General features: G+C 45.1%; 1 protein-coding gene across 3 annotated transcripts in view; it reads left to right on the plus strand.

The window, feature by feature from the left end:
• Positions 1-19,193: 19,193 nt before the first annotated feature.
• MSRB3 (methionine sulfoxide reductase B3) overlaps positions 19,194-23,124 on the plus strand; it is a 147,769-nt gene continuing 143,838 nt past the window's right edge. For 2 of the 3 annotated variants that reach the window (XM_068276760.1, XM_068276761.1), the window contains exon 1: positions 19,195-19,475. Coding sequence is in view for 1 of the 3 variants with exons in the window: in XM_068276761.1 (XP_068132862.1) it covers positions 19,430-19,475 (46 nt within the window). In the remaining 2 variants the exon portion in view is untranslated. Of the gene's footprint in view, positions 19,476-23,124 lie in introns of all 3 variants that reach the window. The other variant, XM_068276763.1, reaches the window with a different exon arrangement.

Raw genomic sequence — 23,124 nt, forward strand, 5'->3', positions numbered from 1 at the left:
TATGGGCATATACAATACGTGAGTTTTAATTATGGAGGCATGTATTATTTTAAAACTATAATGGCTGAAAACTGAGAAATAATGAATTTTTCCATTTTTTTCTTATTCTTCCTGTTAAAATGCGTTTACAGTAAAGTGGCTCTTAGCAAAATGTACCCCCCAAAGAAAGCCTAATTGGTGGCGGAAAAAACAAGATATAGATCAGTTCATTGTGATAAGTAGTGATAAAGTTATAGGCTAATGAATGGGAGGTGAACATTTCTCTCGTGAAAACCACGGAACCTGAATGGGTTAAGGTTATTTTTTCGATTTTCCTTTTGATGTGCTATCTGCCACTGTTAAAATAAACCTACCATTGAAATTATACTGTTCTGAGACTGTTCATTTCTTTGTCATTGGTCAAACTTACAAAATCAGTGAGGGGTCAAATAATTATTTCCTCCACTGTATATTTTTATATATATATATATATATATATATATATATATACTTTAGTTTTTAATTTTTGTTATAAAAACCTGCTATGGAAATTTTGGGCATGTCGGCTTGGTTCGCAGGGGCGTGCTGGGCGGTTGGCGCGTGGGGTGCCGTTCTCGGGCTTTTGCGCGCGTGGGGTGCCGCGATTCGTGCGGTCGCTGACTTTTGCGGGCGCGGGTCCGCGGGCGTCGCTTCGCGTGCTGGCTGTTTGGCGCACCCGTGCTGGATGATTTACGTGGCTTTGTGAATCAGGCCCATGGACTGTTGATCCTTTTTGAACAGTATATACATACCTTCAAATGCAGCTGAACACTGCATTTGCATATTTACCATCTCCCATTTTAGATCAGCAGTCCAGATCCTTAAATTAGGTTATATTTACTTTTTTGAAAAATCGTTTTTCTGATGGATCTATCGAATCATTTGATCGTTTTTCATTTAACCATAATGGTATGTATACTATTAGGATATAAATGTATAAAGCATAAGTATTCATTGTATTAACCTATAACGCTGTCGATACAGTTATACTGAGAAGCTCTTTCACTATTGTAGGCACTTTTATTGGCCTGATGAAGCGGGCTTGGACCCGCGCGTTGCCTGTGCTAAATAAAAATCTTTTGTCATATACAAGGATTTTGTTATTGAGGTAAGCCACCTCATATTATTTTCTCGATTTTAAGCTGTTTTTAGATGCTTCTATTTCAACCAGGGCGCCTCTTTACCTTCAATTGTGCATAGCTATACCCCCAAACAATCTGTGTTTGAGGGGTGGTGACAGACCACCTGTGGGTGCCCCACAGTGGACACCTGTCCCTACTTTTTCAAGGAGAGCGACCACATCCAGGTCCCGGCTGGGACTACCCCGAGTGGAGTCGGGTTTATGGTCTCCACCTGCTTCCTATGGTTGGTTGCCCTTGCAACCTCCTTTGTGAGTAGTAATTTATTGAAATTCCTTTTTTCAATTGCATACTAATATACTACACTATTGGGCTCCCGTATTTGTCTCCTATATTTTTTTCCCTGCAAGGTGCTGAGACACCCCCACTACACTAAGACTCCACATAGGGTAATATTGTTCAGTCCTTTTGTTGACTCTATTCCAACCCCTAAAGGTCACCCGTGTTCCGTGCTCCCCAGGTGATAAATCACATCTATTTCCCTCGTCCCCTCTCACTAGATGCAGATTATATCCACCTCAATTCTCAGGTGGGTCTTAAGCATAGCATTACATTCATATCCAATCGCTTCTGTAAAGGAAGAGAATCTCCCCATAGGGTAATACAGTTCAAGCTGAAAATTTCAATTGTTGCTGAAAATTTCAATTGTTTCGTCCTCACGCCAGACTCATCAGGAGCCCCTGATGAGTCTGGCGTGAGGATGAAACGCGCGTAGGGCGGAGCTAAGCATCTGATGTCGCAAGGATACAGGAAGCGCACGGACCGGCTGGTCAACTGTGGCAACGCACTGAGATGGACCCTGCGACTGAATAAGGAGGCGGAACGGGGGAGCGTGGATCCGTTAGAGGCGCACCCGGGAGCCAGACGGATGGGCATTGGAAGGAATCTGCATGTGATATGCGCAAAGTGCTTCTGAAAGCGTAAGTGAGATTCTGTTATTGCGCACAGAGGCAGCTAAAAACAATATTACGCTATATGCGGTTTTCTTTTTATATTTTTATGAGGAATTTTAACAGTGAGAATAAAGTAAAGTCCCCACAAGAGGCTTTTTTACAAATCTGTGAGGATCGTGTTGTTGATTGGATTCACACAAAGCGCAGTTTCCACCTGTGTAAAGAGGTGGGATACATCTGGTGAGCAGTTTTGCATGTACTGAGGTGGATTGGCACTGATAGTGGGTGTAAATACGGGGGCATGGTGTTTGCAACAATTGAAATTTTCAGCTTGAACTGTATTACCCTATGTGGAGATTCTCTTCCTTTACAGAAGCGATTAAATATGAATATAATGCTATGCTTAAGACCCACCTGAGAATTGAGGTGGATATAATCTGCATCTAGTGAGAGGGGACGAGGGAAATCGATGTGATTTATCACCTGGGGAGCACGGAACACGGGTGACTTTTAGGGGTTGGAATAGAGTCAACAAAAGGACTGAACAATATTACCCTATGTGGAGTCTGTTTTTTTTATTTACAGGACTGGAGAGCGCAGCAGTATAATTGAACTTTGATATCCATTGATTGGACTTTCTGCAGCGAACCCATTGACTGTTGAGTATATTAAGTGGTAACTAGTGTATGAACTCTTGCGCAGTGTTTATGATTTGAATATTGGTTAATTATTTATTTGTATCTAGTTAACAAGTAAAAAGAATGCTAAACGGGCAATAGTTAATCACTTTGTTTTCTTAGCCATAAAACAACATTCCCCAGTTTCCGTGGCTCTTATTTGGTATCTGCTGCCCAAAGGAAGTTGCAGGGCATGCTGGGTTGTCATTTTTTGCTACTTTACTTCCCCTCAGACTTCACTAATGCTGACTGATTGGCTAAAGCCTCTTTCCCTCCTGGTTTCCCCTTCCACAACCAGGGCTGTGGAGTCAGAGCCATTTTAGGTATCTGGAGTTGGAGTCGTATTCCGTTTCATAAACTGAGGAGTCTGAGTTGGAGTCGGATGATTTTTGTACCGACTCCCCAGCCCTGCCCAAAAATCTGTTCCTCTCTGATTGGCCAATATTTCTCATGCTGAGACAATGCACTTTCTATTGCAGAGCTGGGTAGGAGTGCCTGAAGTCTGGGACAAGGGCGGGCAATGCAAACACAATCAGGCAGAGGAGAGTAAGGGAGGAAATGACATCAGGATTGGCTTCAAAATAGTTAAAGGGGAACTGAAGAGAGAGGGATATGGAGGCTGCCATGTTTATTTCCTTTTAAGCAATACCAGTTGCCTGGCAGCCCTGCTGATCCTCTGCCTCTAATACTATTAGCCATAGCCCCTGAACAAGCATGCAGCAGATCAGGTGTTTCAGACTTTAAAGTCAGATCTGACAAGACTAGCTGCATGCATGTTTCTGGTGTTATTCAGATACTACTGCAGAGAAATAGACCAGCAGGGCTGCCAGGTAACTGGTATGGATTAAAAGGAAATAAATATGGCAGCCTCCGTATACCTCTTACTTCAGTTCCTCTTTAAGAGGTAGAATCCTAGGAAGGATTTTTTTTTTTTTTTACTATAGAAAAATAACTAAGATCAAAACATGAACAATGGAATACATCTAAGTAGAGCAAGTATTTATCTACTTATGTATGTGTGTGTTTTTAACCCTTAGACTGCCAGTTTTTTTTTAAGCTACACATTAGTGCCAGCTATGTTTGAATTGATTATTAAATGTCTTGCCCAAATCTACATGTACCAAAGTCCATGTAGTCAGTGGGGATTGCCATTGAGGTGCAAATAGATTTCAGATTAATGAGAATTATGCTAATTGTTATGATACATCATTTTGCTAGTTATGAAAATCTAAAATGTAAATCGACTAATCAAATCTTAAAGTGAAAACTTTTGATGTCTTAATATTTAAGCTGCATAAACTTACTGGAACATTTGCATAATTTTGCAACAATTTAGAATTTTGTATAGTTCAAGTGACATTAGAAAGTTGGCACTGAGCTAAGTTGGCTTAGGCGTATGGAGAAACTAAAATGCTTAAAGAGACTCCGTAACAAAAATTTCATCCGGTTTTCTTCCATCCTACAAGTTCCAAAATCTATTCTAATGTGTTTTGGCTTACTGCAGCACGTTCTACTATCACCATCTCTGTAATAAATCAACTTATCTCTCTCCTGTCAGACTTGTCGGCCTGTGTCTGGAAGGCTGCCAAGTTCTTCAGTGTTGTGGTTCTGTGATGCATCTCCCCCCTCCAGGCCCCTCTGTGCACACTACCTGTGTGTTATTTAGATTAGTGCAGCTTCTCTCTGTTCTATTATCTTTTACAAGCTGGATAAATCCTCCTCTGAGCTGGCTGGGCTTTCACATACTGAGGAATTACATACAGGCAGAGCTGTCTGCACTCTGCAGGAAGAAACAGCCTGACACTTCAGTGGAAGATAGCTGCAGGGGGAAAGAAACACACAAATGATCTCTTAAGATTAAAAAGGAAGGCTGTATACAGCCTGCTTGTGTATGGATGTATTTTCTATGTGTGGACATACTGTACATCAACCTACTTCCTGTTTTGGTGGCCATTTTGTTTGTTTATAAACAAACTTTTTAAAACGGTTTTTAACCACTTTTAATGCGGCGGGGAGCAGCGAAATTGTGACAGAGGGTAATAGATGTCCCCTAACGCACTGGTATGTTTACTTTTGTGCGATTTTAACAATACAGATTCTCTTTAACCTCTTGAGGACCATGGTGGTAAACCCCCCTAGTGACCAGCCTAATTTTCCCTTAATTGGCCACTGCAGCTTTAAGGCCAAGCTGCAGGGCCGTATATCTCTGCACACAAGTGATCCCCCCCTTTTCTCCCCACCAACAGAGCTCTCTGTTGGCGAGGTCTGATCGCCCCCCCCTGTGTTTATTTTTTTTTTATATAAATATTTGTTGTTGTTTTTTAAATATTTTTTGCCATTTTCTTTTTTTTTTTTCTTTCTAAATCCCCTCCCTCCCCCCAGCCTGCCAATCACGGCGATCGGCTGTCATAGGCTTCTGCCTATGAGAGCCGATCGCTCTCTTGTCCCCCAGAGGGACAGCCGTGTCACACTGCTGTCCCCAGTGCAGCGCTGCTGCTGATCGCAGCGCTGCACATGTAAATACACGGCGGTTTCGCCGTGTACCAGTCTCCCGAGCGGCTCAGCTCCGCCCACCAAGCGGGAGATGCGCGCGATCTCCCATTAACTGCTGCCCCAGGACTTTCCGCCAATTGGCGTTAGCTGGTCCTGGGGCTGCCGCTGCGGCCACGCCTACTGGCGTGACGCGGGCGGCAAGCGGTTAAAGGGAACATGTACTGAGAAAAATTAAAAAAAAACACATGATGTAGCTGCAAATGAATATTACATACTTACCTCACTGGCAGTTCCTCTCAGAGGCTCGCCATTTTCTTCTTACAGTGATCCCTTCCAGTTCTGACAAGAATTTGTCAGAACTGAAATACACCAGTTGCTGTTATATACCAGCTGCTGTCAGTTACAACTGAATGTGCAAGGTAATTGTCCATGTTTCCCTATGGCTCAAGTGGGCGATATAACAGTTTAACAGTGTGCTGACCAGGAAGCTGGTATGGGGTAATGGCCATTTTCAAAATGGAGGAAAGAGATCTCCATCGATTACAGTGGACAAACAGGACTAAGGAGAGGAGAAAGAGATTGATGAGCAGACTACATAGGAGCTAAATATGACCTGTGTATGTTTTATTTTGACTTTTTATTTTCAGTTCAGGTTCTCTTTAAAGAGGAACTGTCGCAAAAATCTTAAAATTTAAAACCCATACAAATAAAAAGTATGTTTCTTCCTGAGTAAAATGAGCCATAAATTACTTCTCCTATGTTGCTATCACTTACAGTAAGTAGTAGAAACCTGACATTACTGACAGATTCTGGGCTAGTCTATCTCTCCACAGGGAATTCTCAGCATGGCCTTTATTCTTTGTATAAATCTTTTTTTCAGGGAATGTTTTTATAAAGATGCTGGCCAACCTCCCTGCTCATCATAGACTTGTTTGGCAGTTGGACAGAGCAATTGACATTTACTAAGTGCATTTTGAAAATAAGGAAATCCCTGTGAACCACCCATGAGAAGATGGGCTAGTCCAAAACCTGTCGGTTCTGTCAGATTTCTACTACCTACTGTAATTGACAGCAACATAGGAGAAAAGTAATTTATGGCTCATTTTACTCTGAAAGAAACATACTTCTTCTTTGTATATGTTTACATATATTTTAAGATTTTCGCGACAGAGGTCCTTCAAAGACGTCTAAGGCAGGCAGAACATTTTTTTTTTTTTTTACTCAAATGCCTTTAGACATACGTGACATGGATGTGGAAGCACAGAAATGGCTTTTGATGTCTGCAGTAGTCTAATACTGGGTACACATAATTCAATTTCCTGTCCGATTGTTGAGTGCTCTGATGGGAAATTGTTTCGTGTGTACATGTCCAAACTGCTCCTGACCAATACTGTAATGGTATTTATTTCCCCCCATTATAATTTTGGATAATGAATCCCGTTATCAAACGGGCAGATCGGACATGTTAGAAATTATCTGATCCCTGTCAATCGGACAGGAAATTGCATCATGTGTATTTAGAATTGGGGTTAAGCAGCGTTCATTCTTTTGCAATTTAATACTTACAGACTGCATCCAGAACAGTAACTGTGTGTTTGGTATGTTGCCTTGTTTATATAAATTTGTACCCGGTGTTCTCATTTTTGTTTACATTACTGAAATTTTAACCACTTTGCATCCAGACCTTGTTTTCCCCTTATGGACCAGAACAGTTTTGACGTTTTAGCTATTCAATCAGCAATAACTTTATCCCTACTCACGACACCTAAATGATCTAAATATCGTTTTTTCAAGTCAATCCAGGCTTTCAATGGGGGGTATTTAGTCCCAAGAACAATTTTGTTTTCTAGGCATTTTAATGGGAAAAAAAGGAACAAAAATTAAATGCATTATTTATCTGTTTTTAACAATTCCAGTTTAAAAATAAAAAGTGCCACAGTGTTAAAAACCATGCCACCATTTTTATGTCCCCCCCCCCCCCCCAATATAGTCAGATGTGTCCCGAGTATCAGCCCAACCTTCCCAGTATAGCCAGATGTGAATCCAATATTAGCACCCCCGGTATAGTCTCATGTGTCCCTTGTATGTACCACCCCCCAGTACAGAGAGATAGTATTGCCCCCAGGATTGGCACCCCTCAGAGGCAGATGTGTTCCCAGGATAAAAGTTCTCCCATTATAGCCAGATGTGCCCCCAGTATTAGGTTACCCCCCCCCCCCCCCCCAGGTAACCAAATGAGCACCCATTGTCAGATGCCACCCCCCCCTGTTACCCAGATGCCTGGCAGGTTTTAACAACCCCTTATATTGAACCCCCCTCCCCAATCAGGCAGCCCCTCTGCACAGATTTCCTTAAAAAAAACAAATGTAAATCAAGCTGCTTCACTCACCTTACGTCGTTCCAGCGATCAGCCTGCAGCCCGAGCCTTCGATCCTTGCTCTGAACTCAGCCTGTTACCCGTGTCCCGGCTTGATGACATCATGTGTTGGCTACAGCGGTGATCGTTTATCTGTGGGGGGATCGCTAATTGGCTAAACAAGTTCCCTTTCACCAATTAAGGCAGCTGAGAGTGCAGGAAGCGCTCCGATCATGCACAGCAGGGCTTTAACTTAAAAACGTATATTTACGTCATTGTGGCTTGGAGGATGCCACAGATGACGTAGATATACTGTAGTGGTGTAATAAGTCGTTAAAATGGTACAAGCTTTGAGAAGTGATTTTCATGTCTAGAACTCGTGGAGAAGCATGTGATCAGTCTGGTCAGGTGATATGTAAGTTTATGATTTGCTAGTCATGATCACGTGCTAAAAGCAGAATGTAACTACAGCAACTAAGAGCTTTGCTAATTTTTTATCTGATCAAACAATTAGCATGCTTCTCCAAGAGTTGTAGAACCCTCATGATATTTCAGATCTGCTATTTTGATTGTATTAGGCTAGGTTCACAGTGGTCAGTTGTGTTGCAGAATAATTCTGCATGTCAACTCTCTGCCCATATAATTCTATGGGCCTGTTCACAGTACTGCGTTGTAACTGATTGCGTTATTCTTACTCTCTGCAGCTAGCTTTGTAGTAAAGTCTATGTCCACAGTCATTATAACACATTATAACGTGTGCATTATGCAACTGACCACTGTGAACCTAGCCTTAACCTTAGCGGTAACCCAGTGCTGGACACTGGGTAAGCCGCCGGAGGGTGCCGCTCAGGCCCTGCTGGGCCGATTTACATAAAAAAAAATTTTTTTGCTACACGCAGCTAGCACTTTGCTAGCTGCGTGTGCATAACGATCGCCGCCGCCACCCGCCTATCCGCCGCGCTGCCCCCCCCCCCCCCCACATGACCCCTGCGCTGCCTGGCCAATCAGTGCCAGGCAGCGATGAGAGGTGGATCGGGACACCCGCTGACGTCAGGACGTCGATGACGTCCGTGACGTCATCGCAATTGTTGCCATGGTGACGGGGAAGCCCATACAGGGAATCCCGTTCAGAACGGGATTCCCTGCAGGGTAAAAGCGGCGGCGGCGATCGGAGGGGTGGGAGGGATATCGGAGGGAGGGGGAAAGCATGTAGCTAGCGCTAGGCTAGCTACATGCTTTAAAGAGACACTGAAGCGAAAAAAAAATATATAATGAATTGGTTGTGTACTATGAATAATTTCTAGAAGATTAGCAGCAAAGAAAATATTCTCATACTTTTATTTTCAGGTATATAGTGTTTTTTCTAACATTGCATTATTCTATAATATGTGCAGATTACACAACACTCAGCATTCAAAATGATTCTTTCAGAGCAGTCTGTGAAGTAATGACCTCTCCTCTAGCATAGGAAAAGTAAACAGTTCACTTACAGTTGAGATAATAAAAGCCAGATAACAGCCCTCTCCACGACTGATGGCCCATACTCACGAGGGACTTTTGTCGCCTCAACACGCGGCGCGCGCGTGTTGCGGCGACAGGTCGCCCGTGAGTATGGGCCGTTGCACGCGCGCACCCCGAACTGTCGCCCGTCGCTCATGTCGCCATGCGATTGAAAGTTTCAATCGCATGGCGACAGTCGCCGCCGCACCTCCGCCGCAACTGTCGCTAGTAGCGACAGCAACCTCCATTAAAGTATATGGAGCTTCCGGCGGAGGGAGGAGGAACGTCGGCGACAGCTTCCGCCTCGCCGCTGGTCCCTCTTCCGCGTGTGTACGCGGAGGGACCTGGCGAGGAGCTGTCGCCGGCCTGTCGCCCACACGCTCACGTGTGCTGGTGACAGGCAACATTTGCAGCCCGTGAGTACGGACCATAACTTAGTCGGAGAGCTTAATGGCTTGTTTTGCATAGAGATAACAACTGGAGTTTCTCAACTCTTCCTGTACTGGAAACAATTATACTGATGTATCTGATCTCTTAGCTGTACTACACATACAAATCATAATATCATAATTTTTTTTTTTGCTTCAGTGTCTCTTTAAAAAAAAAAAAAAAAAAAAAAAAAAGCGCTGTGCTGCCCCCTGGCGGAGTTATTGTACCGCCAAGGGGGTTAAAGGACTTCCGAGGCCAAAATTACTAAAATGACACTTTACCTTTTTATTATCAGAATCCACGGAGGACGCCCTGCTCGTCCTCCGCTCCCTTCCGCCGTCAATCTAGAGTTTTCGGTTCCCCCAGGGCTTTGCCCGACCCCACCGAACGGGTCGCATCCATTCCACCACTAAGATGACCGCTGCCTTGATCCGCGGCTGCGCAGCACGCTTTGCCGCGAGTGCGACTGCGCAGCCTTTAGCTCGCTTCCAGCCGCACCTGACGTACGCTTCAGGAGGATGCCGGGAAGCACTACGCGGCTGGAGGCGGGCTAAAGGCTGCGCAGTCGCACTTGCAGCAAAGCATACTGCGCAGCCGTGGATCAAGGCGGCGGCCATCTTAGTGGTGGAATGGATGCGACCTGTTCGGTGGGGTCAGGCAAAGCCCTGGGGGAACTGAAAACTCTAGATTGACTGACGGCGGAAGGGAGTGGAGGACTAGCAGGGCGTCCTCCGTGGATTCTGATAATAAAAAGGTAAAGTGTCATTTTAGTAATTTTAGCCTCGGAAGTCCTTTAAAGAAAAAACAAAAGTTTGCTTTTTTAAAACAGAAAGAATTTGCGATAATTCAAGTTGGAGTGAGCTTGAGATGTCTCCCAGTGCAACACTGCTGAATATTTGCAAATTAACCACTATTACCCTTAGAAGCTAAACACACCTCCAGAACCGCTGGAATGGAATGATGTGTCAGCTTATTAATTTGTACAGAGCCAGAATAATCCAACATGCATACAGACTGTTTCGGATTGCTTTATCCTCATCAGTGCATGGCATGGATTAATTTGGCCCTATGGAGTAGGGCTTGTAACACCGAGAGGTACAGACTAACCAGCAAGCTCATGGTGAACCAGAACTCATTGGAGTGTGTAAGGGACTACAATGGTCCTAAAAGCCCCCTTACTAAAATGCTAAGAAAAACAAAAGTTTGCTTTCTTAAAACAGAAAGAATTTGCCTTAGGCCTGGTTCACATTAGCGTTCCCTGTCCTGATCCGCCTGATCGGATCCGGACCGTATACTGTACAAACGGAAGGTACGTTCTGCATAGCAATGCAAGGTCTACGCGGACGTTCCCATGCGTACGTTCCATACAGAACGGAGCCGGATCTGGACTCTGGAGGCTTTTCTAACATGCGCTATTTTTTGGGTCCGGATCATCCGGCCCACGCACCCGGACCGGATCCTGACTGCACCATCTGGATATAGAAACCAATGGGGAACGGAAAGCACAGAACACACTGCAGACAAACCCCGGCCGTTCTACCCCACTTCCTATGCGTATTTATAGCGGCCATTTCGGATGGGGACACGGGCCCAGCATATCTGGAGTGGAGCAGCAGTGACACACATGCTGGAGCTGTTTGGCAGTATATCGGAGGTGGAGGTGAGGCCTACAGCGGAGGACCTGATTCTACAGGTGCACCTTCTGCAGACCCCAACAATTTTGTGGTAATTTTGTTTATTTTTTTTACCCCACGGATCCAGAAGGCAGCCTGATGCAAACGGTCCGGATCTGAACCGTACGGTTACGATCCGGATCAGGTCCGGATCCGGTACGTTTGCATGCCAAAACGCAAGTGTGAGCGGGGCCTTAAAGAGTAATTGTTAGGCATAAAATACACAAGTTCTCTACTGCAGGCTTATAGACCAGTAGAAAGGATGCTAACCAGGCAATTTAAAAGTTTAAAATCGTTCTTTATTTTTTCATGTAGATTTCTCTTCCCATGCCCCCAGGCTCTAAGAGGGTACGCGCGGCCGCAGAAGAGAAGTGACAGGCATGCTGTATCAGCCTGATTCGCTGAAGCCTCTGTCACTCATCTCTCTGCGTTGCTATTGGCTGCCTGGTCTCCCCTTTTCTGCGCTGGTTGCAGTTGCTGTTAGTGCACGGAGGGGGGCCAGAGGTTCTCTTGTCACTGTCCTCTGCCACCCTCCTCCAGTGGCATGTCGGCGCCCCCCCCCTGCTGTTCTGCCACGCCGCATTCTCTCTTTCCCGCACTGATCAATGAGGAAGGATAAAGGCGGCACACACAGACTCACAGAATAATGGTTCTACGCGCTGAAGTATCCTCTACTCTGTGCAGAGAATAGATGGGAACGACGACAGAGCTTGGATCCATTATTAGGTGAGCCTGTGGCTGCTGCATTTATACCTCCCCGCTGTGCACAGAGTCAGTGCTGGGGGTGGGGGGGATGTAGATGGATCTAGCTGGACATAAGATGGCACCTGCCAGCAACAGGAGCCTTCTAATATATACATATATAAATCAAAACTTGGACACTACAATACATCTGCTATGTAAGTAGAGCATGTATTTATTCATTTACATGTGTTTTTTTTTTTTTTTGGGGGGGGGGGGGGGGGGTCTGCAGAATGGAGCTGCTGACTTTGAGAAAAAGTCGCCCTGTGTAATACAATGTAACTATGGAAAGATGGATATCATTTTAAAGCTCTCTTTCTCCTTTTTCTGACGACACCTAAGTCGTCACCCTACGCCTTTTAGTTTTCTCTATTTTCGCGATCGAAATCGCTGCTGCGGCAAATTTAATCGTGAAAATAGCAAAAACTAAAAGGCGTAGGGCGACGATTTATATATCATTGGAAAGAGGAGAAAGAGAGCTTTAAAATGATATGCATCTTTCCATAGTTTCTGCTCTGCTCGGAGTCCCTTTAAGTAAAAACGGGATTTTAGCGAGACTTCAGAGTCTCTTTAAAGGACAACTGTAATGAGAGGGATATGGAGGCTGCCATATTTATTTCCTTTTAAACAATACCAGTTGCCTGGCTATCCTGCTGGTCCTCTGCTTATAATACTTTTAGCCATAGACCCTGAATAAGCATGCAGAAGATCAGGTGACAAGATTAGCTGCATGCTTATTTCCATCTGTCTCCATGGCATGCACAGTCGGGTCAGGTCCCGCCCACTTGACCCCCAGAGGACCAATGTTATAAATGTTTCCCACCAGCCCCCTCTCCCCAGTCTTTTTGGTCCTCTCATCACCTCATCCTAGGACCGATGTTATGCTGAAATGCACCGCTTACCTGCCATACTGGATGCCTCGCCAGTATGAAGTCCCGAGCGCAGGAGTCTAAAGGACACGAAGCTCGGGAGGATCCGTTGCTGATCGCGGATCGTGCGAGGCTTGGGTGAGGTAAATCCTCCGTTGGCTGCTCGCTAGATTCAATGGTGGCTAAAGGTCACTGGCTTCCTGCTCCAGCTACTTGCCGGGCGGCGTGCGCTCCACTATGCGTTCCACCGCTGGGTGTCACTTCCGGTCGGCGCTTCCTGGATTCTGATTGGTAGGTGGAGGTCCGGCCCTTGCTGCTGCCAGGGATTGGTGCAGGGCGGAGGGCGGACTATTTCAGTGAGAGAGCTCGGAGGCTCAGCGCTGATCATTCTCTCTCTGAGGTCAGCGCGAGCAGCAGCTCTTTCAGGAGGCAAAGAACTTTCTCTTATAGTCAATGTAAGTAGAGTGGTTACAGTGCAGTAATTACTTTCACCCTTAATAGTGTTGCCAGTTACTTATGTTGTGTTTTACTCTGCAGCAGGTGCTGGCAGAATGGAGCAGGACGTGCCTATTGAGGATCAGGTAGAGATTATTAGGTAAGTGGCCATTTCAGCCACCGATTCAGGTATGTATCTTTTGTTTTTTAGCAGAGGCGAAGCTTAAAATAATTATTCTACTCCTTTCAGCCCGAATGAAGACCAGGAGGAGCGGCGCACTGAGAGATCGGGATCATCATACCCAAGGGCAGATTCTCGCCCACGGAGAAGTTCAAGACAGTCACGCTCCAGAAGCAGATCTAGATCGAGGTCGCACAGACGGTCATCGTTTAAAAGACGACGTCGCAGTCGATCTTCGAGTAGAGAGCATCACTACCACAGAAGCTCTTCTAGAAGAGGATGTTGGGCTTGTGGAGACCGGGTTATGCCCGGGAAACTAGTGTGTCGGCCTTGTTTTGATACCATGGCAAGAGAGACCGAACAGCCAAGAGACATTTCCGTAATGATCAAGAAAGCGGTAGAGGAATCAATGAACACCTACATAGCTTCTTTACCGCCACCGCGAGCAGAGACAACCTCTTCACAACCAGGTCCCTCACAACCTCAGGACGCAGATCCAGAGCAGCCAGACGTGGGGTTTAATTTCAATCTGGTGCAACCGTTTATTGCGGCAATAAGAGAAGCCTTAGACTGGCAGGAGGAACAGCCGTCAGAAGCTAGTACTTCATCCCAACACGAGTATTATTCGCATTTGAAGAAAACAGTTAAACCATTCCCTTTATTTAAGACGATACATGATCTTATACTTGAAGAGTGGAGGAAGGTGGATAAAAAGACAGTCCCTTCCAATAGACTTAATAAATTATATCCCATGGAGGAATCCAGTCTAACGGCGTTGGACGAACCGCCAAAAGTGGACGCATCGGTAGTGGGATTGGCCAAGCACATTACGTTGCCAAGAGAAGACGCTGCTTCATTTAAAGACCCACTGGACCGAAAAATTGACTCAGAATTTAAGAAATCTTACTTATCAGCAGGAAGTGCATGTAAGCCGGCTATCGCACTCACATCGGTAGCAGAGGCCCTACGGGTATGGATTGACAATATCGAGGGAGCTCTCAATTCAGACACCGACAGAGACACCATCATTTCGGCCTTAGACGACATCAAGCTGACGGCGGATTTCGTTGGAGAGGCTGCTGTTGATGTGATAAGAAACTCTACGAAATCAATGTTGCACTCCGTAATAGCTAAAAGAGCCCTATGGCTGAAGGCGTGGTCTGCTGATTCCTCTTCGAAACAGGATTGGTGCCGTATACCTTATGATGGAAAAAACCTGTTCGGAGACGAGATGGACACGGCAATCCGACGTGTCACCGGCGGCAAGTCAGGTCTCATCCCGCAGGATCGGAGAGCAAAGAAGGGTCCATTCCAGAGAAGTACGTTTCCTTCTAGATTTAGGAACACAGGATCATACCGTCCGGGAAGAGACTTCAAGAGAGGCTGGCAAAGCTCCCAGTCAACACTGATGAGATTGAATAAACAGAAGAAGGCAGCACAGACATCCACCGGTCAAAAGTCCTTTTGATATACGGCCCGCTCAGGCAGTCCCAGTAGGAGGAAGACTCCAAGCTTTCAGGGAGGTCTGGGCGGAATCAATACAGGACAGGTGGGTAATCCAGACCATTACACGGGGCCATCGATGGACTTTTTCAAAACAACCACCCGACATCTTCAGAGCGACAAATATTCCAATTGCTCAGGACAAGAGGGAAACTCTAATCAAATACGTGGAAGGCCTAATAATCAAACAAGCCATAGTGGAAGTTCCACAGAAGGAGAGGGGATCAGGAGTGTATTCAGCCTTATTCTTTGTAAGGAAAAAGACAGGAGATCTCAGGCCAGTAATGGACCTGAGAAGACTCAATTCCTTCATAAAACTGGAGCATTTCAAGATGGAGACACTTCAGACTATCCTAAAAGTAGTATTAGTAGGAGATTGGGCACTCTCGATAGACCTAGAGGACGCCTATCTCCACATTCCAATAGATCCTCGGTTTCAGAAATTCCTCAGATTCACGGTGGGAGATCGTCATTTCCAGTTTCGATGCCTCCCATTTGGAATATGCACGGCCCCAAGGACGTTTACGAAAGTTTTACTGGCAGTAGTGGAGGTTATGAGACTCAAGGATTTGAGACTATACCACTATCTGGACGACCTGTTACTACTACATCAGGACAGAGAAACGATTCTTCAACACAGACAGACCCTTGTCACAGAGTTGCAGAACTTTGGATGGATAATCAACTACACCAAAAGTCAGTTAACGCCGACCACGGATATCATATATCTAGGAGCACGTTTGCAGACCAGTCTCAACACGGTAAGCTTACCCGAAGACAAACAGCTGAGGATACAGACGCTAGCAAGGAACATGATTTGCTCTTCAAGTGCCACGGCAAGACAGTGTCTCAGTCTGTTGGGGTCCATGACGTCCACCATACCCATGGTGAGATGGGCCCAATGGCATACGAGACCTTGGCAACTGGGGTTCCTATCTCAATGGGTCACCAAAGATACGAAACAGATAATACTAATAACAAAGCTAATGAGAGACAGTCTATATTGGTGGACAGAAAAACAAAACCTATCAACACCGTTAAGTATCCAGCAACGGTCCAGGAGCACAGTTACCACCGACGCCAGCCAGAGGGGTTGGGGTGCCTGCCTAGAGGATCAGACAATCCAAGGACTGTGGAGACAACAGCAGGGCCAGGAGTCTGCCAACATATTGGAGATCAGGGCAGCGTTCCTTGCACTGTCTACCTTCAGAGTTCACTTATTAGAGAAAGATGTGACGTTGCAGATGGACAACCGGACAGCAGTCGCCTATGTAAGGAGACAGGGGGGAACCAGATCAAAGACACTATTGCGAGAGGTGGCACCAATATTTCAGTTGGCAGAACGTTGCTTCAACAGCCTGACAGCCATATATCTACCAGGCCGGGAGAATGTGACGGCAGACTTTTTGAGCAGAACCACCATAGACAACAACGAATGGTCATTGGACCCAGAGATATTCCGAGAGATCTGCAGGGAGATGGGAAGTCCACAATTAGATCTGATGGCGACAGCACAGAACAGGAAATGCAACACATTCATGTCTCGATACCAATCATCGGGGGCAGTAGCGACGGATGCACTGACAGCTCCCTGGGACTTTTCAATGGCCTATGTCTTCCCTCCAGTTCCACTGATCCACAGGCTACTGTTAAGGCTAGTAGAGGAACAAGTAACCTTAATAGCGGTAATTCCGTTCTGGCCAAGGAGACCTTGGTTTCCTCTCCTATGGAGCCTCAAGCTACAAGATCCGATACGACTACCGGTGAGGGCCAATCTACTCACACAGGGTCCAATATATCACCCCAATCCAGCTACTTTAAAATTAGCAGTATGGAGGTTGAGAGGAGGAAGTTGCAAGCAATAGGTTGTACGACTACGGTTATTGATACCATCCTAAAGGCCCGAAAACCAACTACGAACTCATCATATCAAAGAATATGGTCAAGATTTCAGGAGTTTGCCGAGATCTTACAATTCAATCCGTTAGAGCCTCAGATAACACACGTCCTTCATTTCCTGCAGACTGGATTGGAGAAAGGACTGGGATACCATTCTTTAAAGGTACAAGTGTCGGCGCTATCAGCACTGACCGATCAGAGGTGGGCGTTACAGCCCCTCATAATACAATTTCTCAGAGGGGTGATGAAGGAGAGACCACCAGTTAAAGCAATATTTCCCAAGTGGAATTTACCGTTGGTCTTAGACACTCTCTCAAGAACTCCCTACTTCCCTTCGGAAGAATCCACACTACAACAGTTAACATATAAGGCGGTTTTTCTGGTTGCGATAGCCTCGGCAAGAAGAGTGTCGGAATTGCAGGCCTTGGGTTGGGAGGAACCGTCAATAACCTTTTTCCCAGACAGAGTGGTACTCCGGCCCATACAGCATTTCATACCAAAAGTCTCCTCAGTGTACCACTTTAATCAGGAGTGGACTTTGCCAACACTGTACGAGGAAACTAACGCTACTCCGCACCCCTTGGACGTAGGGAATACATTAAAAAATTACATTGAAAAGACAAGAGAGTTGCGTAGGACGGAGAGACTTTTTGGCATACCAGCAGGCTACAGAAGGGGCCAGACGGCTACGTCAAGGACAATAGCAGGCTGGTTGGTGAAGACGATACAAGCATCCTACAGGGCTAATAATCTAACACCTCCGCAACAGATAACGGCACATTCGACGCGAGGACTAGCCGCATCATGGGCCGCATTGAACAAAGTTTCCGCAGAAAAAATCTGTCAGGCCGCCAATTGGACTTCGATTAATACATTCATGAAACACTATAGAGTGGATCCAGCAGCCAACTCTACAATACATTTTGGTTCTGCTGTATTATCTGCTACCTAAATTACATTAAAATTGTGTGTTCAGCATATCACCTCGGCCCTCCCTGAGTATTATTCTAGTTAACTCCCGACTGTGCATGCCATGGAGACAGATGGAAAACGGAAAATTGAATACTTACCTATCGGTAATTTTCCTTTCCATATGTATCCATGGCAGCACAGGGCTCCCTCCCTTGGATTCGGTGATTCGAGTAACGAAGACTGGGGAGAGGGGGCTGGTGGGAAACATTTATAACATTGGTCCTCTGGGGGTCAAGTGGGCGGGACCTGACCCGACTGTGCATGCCATGGATACATATGGAAAGGAAAATTACCGATAGGTAAGTATTCAATTTTCCGTTTTCTGGTGTGAATCAGACACTAATGCAGACAAATAGACTAGCAGGATAGCCATGAATTAAATAGATATGACAGGCCCCGTGTTACAGTTGTCCTTTAAAGAGAGGGAGAACTCAGGATTCTATTGAGGCTTCCTTCTATGCTCTGATGTCCCCAACCCCCCCCCCCCCTCCCCCTCATTAGCCACAAGGCATTGTCACTAATATTGGAGCCGGACAGCTCTCCTCCTGTAGCGGTGCCGCGCGATGCACAGTAAGCTGGAGCCGCTAGTGTACAAGTAGCTCCGTGCTACTGCGCATGCGTGGCACCTATCTAGAGGGGAGCTGCCCAAGCAAAGCCTCAGTAGGATCCTGAGGCTTCCCGCTCTTCAGGTAATTATCTTATTTTGATCCAGAACTTTGGCTCTGAATCATTTTAAAACAAAGTATTTGCAGTAGTTAAATTAAGCTTTGAAACACGTACACACACGTAGCTAAGGAGCAGTGGGCCCTGATGCATATTTTACATTGGGGCCTCCCAAGCACTCTATACGTAACAATTGAAATGGTGCACCGAAACCTGCCAAGGACAACCACAGTGACAGGTGCAAGAAGGAGATCAGTTTGTTAATGATTACTACTACTCAAAGCACCTATGGCAGTGATTATTATGAGCACAGGACCAATAGAGAGCTAATAATGCAGTTGAGGGAGAGCCCCTCTGGCCCAAGGGCCCAGATGCAGTCGCTACCTCTGCAACCCCTATTGCTACGCATATATACATACATATATAGATATATATACATACATACATACATTATTAGAGGACATGGGTCATATGTAAACTATCTAGGTATTCCTTTTGTTTACAGACTGTCCATACATTTACTGGCAGTTGGGAACACAGTATCCATTGTAACATGAAAATTCCTTTTGTGTTTATTTTTTGTCCTGCAGCGTTTGCTGGTCGACAGGCCTGTCTGGGCAATTTGTGCTTCTGTAAAGTTCAGCAAAACGCATAGCATAGACTGCCCAGTGTTCTGTCTCCAGCACAGCCCCTGCCTCCTCCTTGTATCCCGCACTCAGCTCAGCTGGCAGCATCCCTCTCAGATGACGAGCCTGAACGGTGGAAGGAGGCGGCTACTGGGCCAAAAAAGAAAAGCCCCAGTGTTGCTGCATCCAAGGTTCATTCCATGCTCATATTTGGTGCTGGCTGCTCAGGAATTTCCCGACATCCCCCTCACGCATGTCTGTCACCCTAGTCTGACATTAGAGACACCAAAAGGGGAGGAGAGAGTGAAGTAAAGGTGGAAGAAGACAGACGCTGTGTGAAGTCCACCAGGTATCCCAGACGCATGCACTCCCTTGTGCTGTGCATTCTGCTAGTCCTCCCTGCAGCAGGTAAGAGCATCTCTGCTTCTCTGTCTGCTCCTTGCTGTGGGCTTAAGCAGTGTTGCCAACCATCAGTAAATTTACAGACAGTCCGTAAACAAAGTGGTTTATTTCCCCTGTCCATGTGGTCTAATTATCTAGGGTCTGTAAAAACAAGCTCTCTGCAGCGGTGCTCTGCTACAGAAATAAGCAATAACACACGCATACACTGTGTTTCTCTCTCTCTCCTCCCCCTCCCCTCCTTCCTTTACCTTAGCTCAGCTTGTAGAGTGATCCGAAGGCACTCCCCTCTCCTTTTTTCCGCTTGACAGATGGGGCTGCGGGCTGGAATGACTGTGACATGTCCACATAGCAGCAGTCTGTTATACATTTGTAAAGGGAAATTGAAGTTACAGGAATATGGAGGGTGTTATCATCATTCGCTTATAAACATTGCCAGTTGCCTGGCTCCTGTGCTGATGCTCTGCCTCTAATACTATGTCAAGGGTCTAGAATGAGCATGCAGATCAGATGCTGTGACTCTGGCCTGACTCCATTGGCTGCTTGCTTGTTGCAGGTGTGTGACTCAAAAAACAAAACAAAAAGCTCAGCATGACAGCCAGGTAACTGGCATTGTTTATAAGGGAATTAAGATTCTGTATTATTCTTGCTTCAGGTTCCCTCAGTGGCATAGGGGATGTAGAAGTTGTGACTGCACCACACCTCTGGATCTGTGTGGTCCACATGTTGTCTACATTATTATTGTGTATTTATATAGTGCCAACAGCTTCCAAAGTGCTTTTATGTGGAGTGTAGTCGTCACTGTCTTTCAGAGGAGCTTACAATCTAATCTATGCCATAGTCAGACCATATTGTCTCATGTTCATATTGCAGTCTCAAGCCAATTTTTGTGGGGGGAGCCACTAACTTATTTGGATGTGGTAGGAAACAGGAATACAACCTCCATGCAGATAGTGTCCTGGCCCAGATTGTAACCGAACCCTCTAGCGCTGTGAGGTAAGCGTGCTATACACTACACCACCATGCTACCCATTAGCTCTTTATTGGTGCTGGAGTGGTAATGATTTAGCATTTTCCTCTGCTTAATTTATTCTCACACAGTGGCTAACCTTGGAATGCTAGTTTTGATGGTCTGTATCAGCCTATCAGGCAATTGTTATACATATTAAAACCAGAAGCATTTTGGATGCTCCAGATGGGAATTAAATCCCCTGAAGGCCTTAACCAATTGTGCCCTTCATTTGTTTTATGATTTATAACTGTGAGTCTGTTCTTGCACTTTTGGATTTGCCTAACACTAACCTCTCCTCTCTGATGCCTAACAATAACCTTCCCTCTCTGATGCCTAACACTAACCTTCCCTCTCCGATGCCTAACACTAACCTCTTCTCTGCTCTGCCTAACACTAACCTCTCCACTCTGATGCCTAACACTAACCTCTCCACTCTGATGCCTAACAATAACCTTCCCTCTCCAATGCCTAACACTAACCTCCTCTCTGCTCTACCTAACACTAACCTCTGCTCTCTGATGCCTAACACTAACCTCCATTCTCTGATGCCTAACACTAACCTCTCCTCTCTGATGCCTAACACTAACCTCTCCTCTCTGATGCCTAACACTAACCTCTCCTCTCTGGTGCCTAACAATAACCTCCATTCTCCGATGCCTAACACTAACCTCCTCTCTGCTCTGCCTAAAGGTGGCCACTAACGGTCCAATTTGTAGCGAAGAATCGTTCGAGCGATCAGAAATTCGGATCGGATTGGTTGTAAATAATCTCCATTGATGGGCACAATCGATTGCAAACAATTATAAAAATAGTCGTCCGATTTGATTTTGGTCAAACCAAAAATTGGATTTTCTAGTTGGTTGTGATAGATAGGAAGCAAAGATTGGTTCGTTGATGGTGTAGTGAACGATTTTTCTTCCGATCAGAATTATATGATCGCTCAAATGATATTTCACTAGAAATTGGATCGTTAGTGGTCACCTTAATGGTGGCCACTAAAGATCCAATCTTTTTCATCCAATCTTACCAAATCTATGTAGTAGAAGAGTAAACAGATGGAATATATTAATTGGATACTATAGGCAGTTCCTGTAAGAATTTATATGTTGGTTGCTATTGGCAACAGCACAACACATCTTTTACTCTGGCACCAGCAACTCATTAGAGCTGCAACTCACAGCGACAGCATACAGGAGATAGAGCGGAGACAGCCACCTTCACCTTTAAGGGGTTTATTCAGCAATCAGGCATCTTGTGTTACATGTTGATTTTTTCAGAGTATAAACAGTCTTTCCTATGTCCTATGTACATCACATATATTTACAGCATGCAGACATGAAGCTATTATTCTAACTAGAAAACGTAGAGAGCAGGATAGCGTGCAGAAGACGAAATAAAGTAAAGTAATCTCTGCCATCCTGTCTCCCTATTTTATATGAACATCAAAGAGTTAAATTCTGACATCACCCGACCCATACCCCCAAGCCTACAGTTGGCGGGCATGGGCATGTGACCCACATCATCATCTAATATACCAGTGCTTTATAACCTAGTTGCGAAGAATGCAATGTTTTTCCAAATATCGGCTTTGTTTACCGTTTCGTCGTCTAATTGTCGGTACAGTTAGACCTGAAAATATATTATGTGTCCTTCTAGAGGAACATGTTCCTTGTAAATGACTGCATAACTTCTCTCTGAGAAACTATGCTTAAAGAGACCCTGAATCTCAAGTCTTTACTAGACTTTAGTACCTGAGGCTAGAATTCAAGTATATTTACATTCTAACAGCCCCCCTGAAATGACTTGAGATGCAGGTTTCTCCATTAGGGTTCAGACGGTACCTATGAGCCTGTTTTTGTTATGTTTCACCCTTCCATGCTCATTTCCAAACACACTCTCTCTGCTCTAGGTGAATGCCCCTGGGAGGGAGAGCAAGACCTCTTGTCTCTCTGGGAAGGCCCTTCTTCTAAAGGCGCATACACACATGCGACAATAGTCGTTTGAAACAATCTTTCCCCGATCATGTCTAATGACCATTGTTACAAAAAACACGCAAACGATCATTAAATGTAATGATCACCGACCGAAGTCGTTTGAAACGAAAGATCCGTCCTGGCGGATTTTTTGTAACGACAATCGTTCACAAAAGCTATGTGTGTATACATATTGTTACAAAACGATCGTTCACAAACTACAGCACATGAACAAACACCATTTGTACTTTTTAAATCCCAGACATTTGTATTTCTTTTGTTGTGAAAAGGATGTGTTGATGTATAAAAATGTGTGTTTGTGTGTATGTGTATTGATGTGACTATTGCGAACGATCTTTATATTATGTGTGTACGTAGCTTTAGCCCTCATCCTATTCTCTGCTCATCATTCTCATCACAGGCATATCCCTTACATACTCCACTTGATCATGGAAAAGTGAAACTTGTTTGTACCCAAAGCGACGGAGCAGTGCTATGGGTCTTCTAGAAAACCACCTTTATACAATCAGCTCTGTCCCATAGGTACCGCGGAAACCTTGTATTATGTGGCTTAGCTTGAAAATATAGGCTTGTGAGATTGTGTACTTGACACCAATCCTCTACCCATGTTTATTTGTTTGCATAATTTTAAACACAAACTCACCTGTGTAAT

The sequence above is a fragment of the Hyperolius riggenbachi genome, chromosome 3 (assembly GCF_040937935.1).
Source record: "Hyperolius riggenbachi isolate aHypRig1 chromosome 3, aHypRig1.pri, whole genome shotgun sequence".
In the NCBI taxonomy this organism is placed as follows: domain Eukaryota; kingdom Metazoa; phylum Chordata; class Amphibia; order Anura; family Hyperoliidae; genus Hyperolius; species Hyperolius riggenbachi.